This window comes from Crinia signifera, chromosome 1 (genome assembly GCF_055691185.1).
Source record: "Crinia signifera chromosome 1, ASM5569118v1, whole genome shotgun sequence".
NCBI classification, from domain to species: Eukaryota; Metazoa; Chordata; class Amphibia; order Anura; family Myobatrachidae; genus Crinia; species Crinia signifera.
The window spans coordinates 147,969,613-147,982,190 of record NC_139217.1 but is presented as its reverse complement, the minus strand read 5'-3'; the positions used below and the strand labels follow the sequence as shown (position 1 = coordinate 147,982,190).

Here is a 12,578-nt window from a genome sequence, read left to right as displayed (position 1 = left end):
TGAGGTTACTACCTATCTGTTATAAACCAGAATCCCTGATAACCCAAAATGTCTGTCTAATTTATTTCTGAGTTCACTATTATACATTATAATTAATGATTATTTCCAGGGATACTGGTTTCTGCTAAAAAATTATCTAAGCCTTTCTTATACTTAATTTAAACACATTTATATGTGTTTTTAACTAGCATTTTATGAATCACATTAAAGGCGTATCTTGTGGCTATGCATCGCAGAAGCCTTTCATTTCAATAAGTGTGAAATCTTTTTAAATCCACTGTATACATGTGTGTGTGTGGTATAATAGATAACAATATGTAGCAGTACTCATGATTAAGCCAATTAACTGACAAAAACATATATTTTAGTTTTCTAAACGATTTACATTGTGGATTTACTAAAACAGTAATCCTGTGTGTAATTTGCAACCTCTCATCTATCCATTTGTCTATAACCCATACTGTACATATCCTGTGCATTAGTCCTTCGAGTATTCCACAGTATATAGTAGATTAGTGTCACATCCTCTATAGAGAATGTTAAGTTGCTAACTCTTATTTTTTATGGCCTGGATACTTGTGTCTTATTCAAGGCAAAATAAAGCTTCCCAGGGCATTCAAATATAATTAACTAAATGCCAAAAATAAAATTGTGTCACCAGATCTCATTCTCTGAGCCCAAAGTTTTATCATCAGTGTTCGAAGCTGAGCCAGTGAAAGGACGTAAGGTCAGCAAAGTGGTGAAGAAAACCATGGTCCATGGTGAGAGAACAGAAAAGTATCTCGGAGACCCTAGTTTAGCTTCTGATCTTCCATCAGCCAAGGATGACTTTGAACAGGTAACATGGTAGCAATGGATGGTCCTGCTACTGGAACAGGACGACCACGTAGAACATAACGTTGTTACTTTTCTTTCTTTTGCAGCCACACTATTGTAGAAATATCTGCCACTGCTTCATATATAGCCAAAGACCCAGTAACTAAGCAAAAATATGGTTTATTACTGTGTAGTTTCCACAATCCCACTAGTTAATCCATGAGATTCCCCAGTGATCAGTGTTATTTGCATAATAATTGCAATCCTCTAAATGAAAGCATATAAACAAGACCAGCACAGATGATTGAAGTACTCAAAAAAGCTCAGTAAAGCCTCCTGTACAGTTTGTTAATTAATCTGACAACATCCAAAGGGATATACTGTTTGTAAACATATTGAGATATGCAAATATGCCTCAACCAAGGCATACAAATAGAACTAATATCACAGAATTATAGTACTCTAGGGATGAGGGGTGGAAGACGGCTGAGCTAGAAAATTTTGACAGCACATGTGGTTTTACAGATAGGCTGTACATTGCCGCTGTATGTGGGGATATTTTCTTGCGTTTATCTGTTAAACAAAAATCATACCAATAACATTTGACCTGTCACCATAATCTGGGAACAAACCTAAATAATTTTTTTGCATACTGATAAGATTAAAAGCAAGTTTTTGTTTGGATTGAAAACTAATCTAAATACTTTGAGAAACATATTTGCCAATTTTCAGTTAAAGATATTGTAGAAAGCTCATTAAAATAAGTGGAAGCAAACTTTTCACATATGAAATAATATATATAGTAGAGATAGAAATAATATAGAATATACGTTTTTACATAATTACATAAGACTAGCTAGTATTTGTGTTTGTCCATGCGTGAGAAAGATGTAGTTTCACTCTTCACTCTCTGCCAGCAGATGGCAGTGTTTCGGAGACTCACGGACACTAGACATATATAAAGATGATATGTCTAGTGTCCGTGTGTAACTGAAACACTGCCATCTGCTGACAGCAAGTGAATCTACATCTTTCTCTTTCACACATACAGAAACATAGAGGCAATCACACATACAGAAACACAGAGGCAATCACACATACAGAAACACACAGAGATTAGCTTTCAAAGCTGTTGCTTCAAGCGCGCTTAGCTAGTGTGTGTGTGTATATATACAGTATAAAAGCAATAATATGGAGTCCAGCGCATCCAAAGTAAATCAAAAGGATATTTTATATATATAAAAGTCAATTCCATAAGAATAAGATCGGCATGCTCCTGAGGACGGTGAGGATACACCGAAATGGCTGTCGGGCATAAGTTACCTAACAGTTTACTTTTGCTGGATGAGCCCTTTGTCTTGGTAACATTGCTTTTGCATCCACTAGACTTTGCATTTAAATGTTTTTTTTTTCCATGGTTTTCCACTGCCGATCTTATTCTTATGGAATTGACTTTTTCTTATATACTGCCTATAAAATATCCTTTTGATTTACTTTGGATGTGCTGGTCTCCACATTATTGCTTGACTAAACATTTAAATGGCTACAGCACTTTGTGGATGGAGGACTTTAGTGTGAATACTGCTTCATACACACACACACACACACATACACACACACACACACACATATATATATTTATAGTCAGTAGTATATTTATAAAATATATGTACAATAATAAAGTGGCGTAATTAAGTGTATTCAATACCACACGCATACCATTTCAGAATGATCTCATATAATTTGTGAGACGCTTCCAAACCAAAATGGAGCTTCTTCAAAATCAAATATCTTCATATATACAGTATGTTCATAAATTACAAAGCGATAGCCTAACATTAGTGCTCTATGTTTGTAACGCATTTTAAGAATAACTGCCAGTGATGGTAAGATAAATGACAGTCTTTTTTTATAACATTCATGCAGCAAAGATACCAAAATTGCAGTGAGTAGGCAGTGCCAGCAGATTAGTGATGAGTTTATGGTGACGCAGTCACATCAGCACTACCTGCTGACAAAACTAGTCACAACACCTGAATGCCTCATTGAGGTTTGGTCTCCAGGAAAATGGCTGCAGTCGTTTATTTAGAAGTCAGTTGGGTATGAAATGTTGATGGGCAGCAACCCCCGATAGTCAGAATCCCAATTTTCATATGAACCACTAGAATGATGCAAACTAAATGATCACATCTGCTCTGCCCTCTACGGACAACATTGTGACGCATGTGATGTCAGACGTGTGAAGCATACACAGGTCTACATTGCTCCAGTGCATCCCACATTGCTGCTGTGTCAGAATCAGGATGTTAGATGGTACAGTTCTGATGTGAGGATAGTGTCCACTGTCATGTATGTCCTGTAGTGGGAAATTGGAGCCATTGCAAAGCAACAATGAACAAATGCACAGTGTTAACTAGGGAAGAGGCTAAAGGACATCGTAATATGCCATGTGATCATCATGACAAGGCCCCTATATCTTTGTATATTAGATGTTATATAGTGAATAATACATTTTCTGCTAATTTTATGGGTCATATTCCTGTAGCAAGTAAATCTTCTGGGGGAAATGGGGAGACTTATTTACATATACCAGTAAGGTAACGCAATATAAGTATCAGGAAAGATAATGGCGGTAAGCTAGGCACCCATTGGTGACACATCACCTACATTGCCTTCATATGTTATAGACTGATATAATTTCTACTGTAGTTTTACAAATTAATATGTATTTACAGACCAGAAGAATGTTGCTTACTGTAGTTCTTTGTGGTTGATATCTTACGTGTGCACATGCAGTATCTCCCACTTGAATATTAGCTATATTTTGATGTATTATTCACGCTGTGTAACACAAAGTATTCCAAATCACTCAGCAGCAAGTTCTCTATTCCATTTTTAGGCACTAAGATATGTGGGTGGAGATGTGAGTGTTCATCTGCCCAATTTAGTGGAAACACAGATTACCAAAGAGGATGGATCTGTTCTAAAAAGGTTTGGACAGGCATGACACCAATATTAATTGATTGCAGTGGAACTAACATTAATGTTCTCCGATTCACTTTAAGAGAACTGCCACATGTCTAAAGCGGTGGCAGACATTTTGTTGGCAAAACCAATAATCCCGATAATATAATTTACCTTCTGCTGTATTATTTATTACCAGTCATTTGTAATTGCACACATACTCAGCACTTCACAGGAAATATTTGGCCATTCACATCAGTCCCTGCCACAGTGGAGCTTACAAGCCACATGTCTATGTCATCAAACGCAGACTTCTTGGACCTAGATTTCAAGATCATACAAGCAATAAGTTTTGGCTTACGCAGACTGACTGCAGTCGGCTTCCATCGTGAGTCATGACTCATGGAGATCCGATGGCGATGCCGCGTCCTAATACATAGCACTTGGATCTCACAGATGCAGGCAGGAGGCGTCTATTTCCTGCATTTGCATTTTATGCATGGAAGAGCACAGCAGTTTCCCTGCACTTCCCAGCAGCTGTAGAATTCCATACAAATTGGAATCAAGCTATTTGTTTTCAAGCAATTCGTTTTCAAGTGATAACGGATAGCTTATATTAATTACAATTATAATATTTTCATTCAAGTTCTGTAAGAAGCATTGATGTGTAGTTAGCTTATAGCTTTTACCCACATAGAGCAGACACTACTATAATTGAGCAGCCACCAACATTTTTAATATTAACCCTTTGAGTGCCAAGTGAATTTGTCAAAATAGGTGTAAAAAATCCTAATGCCCTGTAATGGTTACCTTATATAGGAAATATAATTTCCTATATAAGCGCTGATTTTAAAGAAGAGGTGATAATATTAACAATATTCAGGGGATGAAAGTTAAATAAAATGTATTGGTATACCATATTAGCTCATATTATTAAAATAATGGAATCATAAATATGTAAAAATTATAAATCAATCAATGATAAAAAGCAGTCTCTCTTTAGTACCTCATGACCTCAAGTGGGACACAATACGAAGTGGAGAGCAGTCCATAAATCAATATCTCAACTCTCACTAGTGAAGAATCCCACATAGTATTACACTCACATAGGGATGTGAATGTCCCTGGAATGGAGAAAGTCACTGATGGATGGATAATTTGCACTATGATGGTCGGGTGGTCTAGTCCATGTAGTTGAAAGCACTGCTAAGGATCTTGAGTCCAGTAGTGAAAGGTTGGCAATCCAAGAAATTTGGAGCGAGATCGCTGTGTTGCGTTTCGCTGGTAGCCCAACTTTTTCATTGGTTGATTTATTTATTATTTTTAAATATTTATGGTTCTATTCTTTTTAGTATTATGAGCTAATATGTTATACAAATACATGTGAATTTCATCCCTTGAATTTTGTTAATATTATTAATTCTTCCTCAAAATCAGCGGTGAGCAATTATATAAAATTTTGCATGCATGAAAAGTTACAGAGTGTAAGCACAAATGAGCTTTTATGATCGATTCCTATAATATCTTGAAGCTTGAGGTAAAGTAATCAGCGTTCCTGGGGAGTGATTTGTGGTTGGCTATAGGGCAACACAAAAATTGTCTGATCAGTGGGTGTGAACAAAATGAGCATCCAGTGGGGTGGGGTCCCCTCTTTCAATAGTTGTGGACCTTATTACATATTGCAGTGCACCAAGGCAAATTGCTTCACTTTCAAGCATAGTAGGCCATGACTAGTTATAGGCACTGCCCCTGTCATGTCAGGGGCATTTTTAGAAATTGCAACCAATGTATATGTATAAGGACACGCCAATTGGTATTGCAGCATGTAAAATAATAAATGTGGGGGTCCTTGCACATTCAGCCTTATGGATGTACACAAGAAAAAGAAAAGAGCTTGTAACGGCAACTGTTGACCGTAGGTTGACCGCCAGTATTCGCTGCTTCATGCATTTGAATTCGGCCCCTGTTTTGTTGGTGTCACAGCGTGCTGGATCCCAGCATTCACTTATCAGTCTGGAGGTGCTGTGTTCTAGTGCTTTTGCAGTTCAATGTAGGTGGGTGGCTGGCTGGCTGGCTGGCTGGCAGCATGTTAGGAGTTGAGCATCCACTGGGTCCTTGGCATCTCCCCTATGCCACCACTTAGATAGAAAGATGGCTGTTCTCTTTCAAACGAAATAATAGCTAATGAATGAATCACACGGATCACGAGACAATAACCCCATGCTTTACAGAAACAATGTTTAGTGTAGTCTAGATTTTAATGTCTAGAAATGAGTACTCCCCCAACCTGGTTGCAAATAATTAAGAGGCATCCATTTGATCCTTTATGGTATTTGATATGGTATTTGTCTTTGTTAAAAGAGCTAATACACAATCAAGGTATTTTCCTGTCACATGACAAGCTGAAGGTCACTATAATTTCTGACCCAATGGATTCTCAGTTAATCATCATACTCCATAGTTTGTGGAAGAGGTCTGTTTATAAATTGATAAAATGCCATTGGTGCTAGTTCAGAATGATATGTAAGATAGACATATCATCCCTGCCTATAGAATATCTTATCGTTTCTATATTTCGTTAATTGCCTTGATAAAACCAGATTAATATCCAATACATTGCCTCAACATCGCACAATCCATTGTACATCTGAGCAGCTTTAAGAGAGCTTAGAATGTCCACCCCAACTTATCTTAGGTGCAAGACCATCGCGGCACATGCCCAGTGATTGCTGCTTCTATGCATGCGCGGAACATAATTCATTTGCAACTAAATCATCCACTTCTGAACCATGCCTCATAGGACATTTTGGCTTCTTGCATTATCCTCATGCTTCCAGCGAACCGCAGTTCTTTCCTTCCCTTGGTTAACATTACTTCACATTTTCTTCCCTCAAGGTCAGCTTCAGCTTAGATCCCATGTTTTTGGTTACATTGAATATCAGATACTGTTATTCAGTACCATGCTGTTCCCTATTACAGGATTGATTGTTAATATTTTCTTTTATTGCTGTCATTTTCTTTTTTTTTAAATATCTGCTCTCCCTATTTTTGATGCAATTGGAGTTTTGGTTTTCTTGTGTATTCTGTTGAGACTTGCTGTATATTAATACCTTTGTGGTGAGGGGTTTGCTGTGTTTTCATATAAAAAAATATGGTTTTACATGATCTTCTGCCTATTTTATACTGCTTATCATATAGCAAATGTGTTTTTATGCCCTACAGAACAAAGATGAATAGAACTAGCACACAAAAGAGGACTGTGGTGAAGGACCAGCATGGGAAACAGGTTTTTGTTGAGCAGCTGGAGGATGTCCCGGAAGTGCTGCACAAGGATGAACTCCAGACTGACCTTCAGCAACTACTCAACCGCTTCTGTGTAGAGGACTGGGAGAAAGCGGCCCAATGAGATGCTACGGCATCCTAATCACAACACATATCTGTAGTCTGTATGCAAACTATACATTCTCTTCCACGCACAAGGGCCATGAGTAACATACGCACTGGGTGACACTGGTGCTCCTGTTCTGCAAATGTCATTAACAAAACAATCAGCTTTGTGTGTCTGTTTGTAAATGCAAGGATAATTTGTGACCAAAGATAGCATCCTTTTGGATGGTATATCCATTTTTATTATGATCTTTCATTTTTATTTTAAATGAATTCAGTTTGTTTCCTACATGTCGGCTTCATCGACAGATTTCTTCATAGTTTCTGTAAAGGCATCTTTAAAATGGATGGACTATGCCGTGTTACGCACCAAACTGAATGTGCTTGGATGCGAAGACTTCAGAAGCTACTGCTGGCCTTGACCATACATCATTAAGTAGACAGCTTCGTAGTGAATGATAGCGACTGTTCAGAGACTTTATAATGCTTGAGGCATTTAGAACAGGATTCAGAAATGGGATTTGCAACCAGGTTACTCTAGTGTCTAGCAATTGTTCTAGATCATCTACACTAAGCTTAGAGATTTTCTGAAGGTACAATATTTAAAGAAATAGATAAGCTAGTTACTCTCTGCTTATGAAAATGCCTAATTACTTATTCTGATACTCTAAACTGGACACGTGGCAGAGACCACACCTACACTACTGCAGATATTGGTTCACATCAATGCTATAGCAGACCATATTGTCTTATAACTAGTGGAGGGGTCTGCTAGTCACGACACTGTACATAATGTAATGGGAGAGCTATTTCCCCAGTTAAATGAAAAAAAAAAAAATCAAGAAAAAAATAATTAGTCACCGTGTTTATCAGGATCTCTTATGGCACATGCATGTGGCATTAAATGAAGATTAAATTAAATTCCTGTAATCATGTGTGGAACTTGTTTAACCATCTTAGCACTGAGCAAGCAGTTTTCACAAATGTGTCCTATTTCTGTATTTTATTTTTATGTCCAAAGCTAAAGACACAAAGCAGGTTTCCGTTCTATTTTTTATGTTTTTACGTCGGAACTAATCCTCGGAAATGATTATAGCATTTATGCACTTTTTTTTTTAAAAGAAGGGATTATAAAAAAAAAATGGAAATATTTTTTGTCTTCTGTACCTTATTCTTCTTGTGGTATAAACTATGTAGCCTTTTAACGTACAAATATATATATATATAAATAAATACATATTCGCACTATACATTTTAAACCCGTTTATTTAATGTAAGTATAGATTGGGAATCAAACAAAAATAACCAAACATTGCATTAATGATCTATAGGTTGCTAATTTATAAAAAATAATAAAAAAAGAAAAAAAATTACAAACAAATTAGGCCTTTGCTCTTAAGGATTTAGGGGGGAAAGAACCCACCGAGAGAGTTGAATGTCAGTTGTAAATTTAATAGGATTTCTTTAAATCTCTGTAAAAGAAACAAGCCTAAAAAGTGCTTTGGTTTAATTAATGAAAAGACCCACTGTGTAGCTTAATCAGGTCAGTCAGGTAGTTTACCACGGAATCTGGAAATTGTCTTGCGCCTCCCATTATTTAGGACGGCCATGTCCATTGTTTGACCAAGTCTGAAGATAAAATGATGTTGTGCTATTTGCGGTGCAGATGATGTATGTGTTACTGCATAAATTGTTCATCACTTTTATGGGTTCTGATGCCTTTTTTTTATTTCTGCTCTGATATAAAGGAAACAAAAACTACTGTGAGAAGTGTCATTTAAGTTGATGATTCAGCATATTGTTCCCATGGTGATAACACTAATTTAATATATCTATGAGGGCATGTGTTAAAATGGCAAAAAATAAAATCACACTAACAATACATAGCTGCAATGTGTACAATGGCTGATTTAATTAAATAAAGTGTTCAATGTACAAATAATTCCTTGTTTCCTTCTCTGGTAATATGCAATGGTTAGTGTTATTAAACATATTTATAGAGTAATAGTATCTAAATTGATAAGTATGAGTTCTACAGGTAACCTACCTGACCCTCTCCATGAGGGAGAAAATGCTCTGTTCCTTGACTTCCCTGGTAATGTATGATTGCCATCACCTGTGGTGAAACACCTTTCTTATCAATTACCTAGCTCCCCACAGGTGATGGCTATCATACATTACCAGGGAAGCCCAGGAACAGAGCATTTTCTCCCTCATGGAGAGGGACAGGTAGGCAAGTATGCCGGTAACACACAACTACTATATCATTTGAGGGAATAAATACATGAAATAGTTTCTCCCTTTGATACTTGTTATGCTATGTTTATCTTCACATTCCAACCACAAAGGTTTGTTCATAAACTATGTATCCCTTAGTCCTCTATGTCAGATCATATGTTGAATTCTAAAGGCATTTTAAATACACTGCATTGCATCTGACCTAGCATTATAAAAGGAAGGTAGAAGCACCACTGCTCATTAAACTACATAAGGAATGAAAATGTGCCTGCTCCATACCCCCGAACCATACCAATTTAATTGGGATAGTCAACAATTGGTTTCTGATTATTCCCGATTGGGCCAGAAGCAGAGCCAGATTAAGGTCTAAATGGGCCTGGAGCTGAAAATGATCGAGGGACTATTATGCGCAATAATAGGGGTTGTGGCCAGCACCTAATAATGTGGGGGGCGTGACCCATGTTCTGGTTGGGTTGTCTGCTCATGGATGTGTCTCTATTTGTGTAAATACTTTCAACTAATTATATATGCCTGGAAAAGGCAGGGGGCTCGCATAGGAATAATGCAGGGAGATATATTGGCGGGTGTCCTCCATAGGTGCACCCGCAGGATGCCGATGTCCTAAAATACTTGCGGGGTGAGGCGGCACTCCAGTCATAAAAAAATACTGAAAACCGATACTTGGTAGACAATATGTCAGCACCTTTTATGTGGTCACCTAAGTTTACCACACCATATACCCCTTATACAAATCATGCAAAACAATAGTAACCCCTTATACTGTACTTGCTTCTTACACATTATGCCACATGGAATGAGACAAAAATCACCCGATTGAGCAAAAATTCACACTATGGCACACAGATTGAGTCAAAATTCACATTATGCCACACAGATTAAGGCAAAATTCACATTTTGCCACATGGATTGAGCCAAAATACACACTATACCAGGCATTTCCAAACAGTGGTCCTCCAGCTGTTGTGAAACTACACGTCCTAGCATGCCTTGACATAGTTTTAGCATTCCCTAATTGCAAAACTGTGGCAATGCATGATGGGACTTGTAGTTTCACAGCTGGAGGGCCATAGTTTGGACATGTCTGCACTATACCAAACAGAGTGAGCAATAATGCACAATATGCTTCATAAATAGGGGCATTGCGCGCCAAAGGCGCACATTAAAAATGTACACCATAATGCCCATTACATGTTAAGCCTAACACCATAATCTCCATTACAAATTATGCCAAACACCATAATGCCTATTAAAAATTATGCTACATAAGTGTTGCTTACCTACATGCCAGGGGTTCCATGCTCATTGCCATGTGGGATTACATGCTCATTGCCAAGGGGGAATACATGCTCGCGGTAACTGGGGGACAGTCGCCGCCGGGCAGAAATGACAGCCATTAACAGCCGGGCAGAGAGCAGGGGGCTGCCCGGCTGTATTCAGAGCACTGCATGTCCCGGCTATTTGAAATAATACCCCTTTCATACCAGAAAATGCAAAGAATATGGTCCCAGGATCATGCAGGGATATTCTCGGACTGGCCCCTTTTACACCAGCCTAGTCCCTGCATTTTCTGGTGTGAGGGGGAGAGAAAACCACCCCGCCCCCCTTTAAACAACCAGCTATATCTTCGGAACCAACTGACCCATTTACATGTAGCCTTTGAATGATTTTGGTCCCGTGAAACTGGGCCGTTTGGTTCCAGAGAAATCTGTCCTCAAAAAACATGAACAGCCATGAAATTACATTTCAGAAATGAAAAAAAAATTGTTTTACCTGCAATATCTCTAGAACCAATGAACCCGTATGGACCAGGTATCAGATTGAAGGCCCAGCGATTTGGTTTCGACTGAGATCAACCTCGAGTTTCTGTGATGCTGTAGGGGAAACTGGCAGCTGTTGGAAACGGGTGGAGGTCGGAATTAGCGTGTCCCATGTTATCCTATGGGAAAAACGTTCCAGGTTTGCCTGGTGGTATCTCCTGTTTCCGGGGGGCTAGCGACGCGGGGCTGGTCTCGTTGGAATGCCCTGACCCTCAGCTACAAAATGGGCCTATTTGGAGAGTGGGCCTGGAGCTATAGCTCCATCAGGCCCATTGTTAATCCGGCTCTGGCCAGAAGGTTGGGAGTTATATCATGTTAATGCAAAGCAGCTGTAAACTAAAGCAGGGTCACCTGCCATGGTGCCTACTCCATTCAAAGGTGGTCTCCAGGGGTGAGGATAAGGATGATGGTGGGTTCACACCCATTGGCACACATTTAGTCTTTTGTGATGTGTGAGCACATACTGTATGGCAACACACACACATGTATCTCCTGATCCCTTAGTGTGTACAGTTGGGAGGAACCCTCAGTAATGTTAGGCACCGCATGTTCGCTTCATGTTCTGTTTAGCTATATTACAACTAACCCGGGGTCTCTTGCCTGCACTGAAGACATGTTAAATGATGGGTAATATTAAACTATTCTTGAGAAAATGTGATGGTAAAAGAAACCAATAATTTTAAATCGCTCAACCAACAACTGCCTTTATTCCACACACTTACACAAGCAAAATATATACAAATAAGCCACGACATACTTCACATATAAAACCTACCTCATCCCACTTGATCAATTGTGTATAAATAAAAACTTTGCTCCAAAGTGCTCTTATGGTGTGATATCAGTAGAAAGAAAATGAACCTGATTTGCTGTTTTCCTCCTTTTATATCCAAAAGTATAGTCCAATATCAGAAAATGAGATATAAAGTGTCACAGCATTCAGGTATTTTGGTGTTGACCTGGTTTGTGAATTCGTGCTGGCTCTGCTCTGCCTTGCTCTGCTCCATGCTGCTAATCAACCCTGTGTTAGTTGGAACACTGCAGGCTGATTGCAGCACCTGGGTGAGACCTTGCACAGTCTCCTTGATTAGCAAACTTGTGAGGTAATAGCCCTGTGTCTGACAGCTGAGCTCATTAGCTCCTTATAAAAGGCACTTCCTGGCAGGTATTCCCTGCCAGAGTATAGATTCACTAACCTGCTCCAGCGGTCCCAGTGCTTTGTCTGACATTTGTGGTTTCCAGTGCATGATTCTGGCTATTCTCCTGACCATTCTCCTGCTTAATCCTTGTGTACTACTAGCTCCTGACTTCTGCTATCCTAGTGACCATTCTCTT

The 12,578-nt window shown here is 38.7% G+C and overlaps 1 protein-coding gene across 39 annotated transcripts in view; it reads left to right on the top strand.

Annotated features, from left to right (window-relative positions):
* ANK2 (ankyrin 2) overlaps window positions 1–9,109 on the top strand; it is a 486,040-nt gene extending 476,931 nt beyond the window's left edge. For 37 of the 39 annotated variants that reach the window (XM_083174496.1, XM_083174502.1, XM_083174528.1 and 34 more), the window contains 2 exons: window positions 662–838; window positions 7,003–7,149. In XM_083174496.1, coding sequence (XP_083030622.1) covers window positions 662–838; window positions 7,003–7,017 — 192 coding nt within the window. In that variant the 3' untranslated portion in view covers window positions 7,018–7,149. Of the gene's footprint in view, window positions 1–661; window positions 839–3,715; window positions 3,808–7,002 lie in introns of all 39 variants that reach the window. The other 2 variants (XM_083174515.1, XM_083174508.1) reach the window with 2 other exon arrangements.
* Window positions 9,110–12,578: the final 3,469 nt, after the last annotated feature.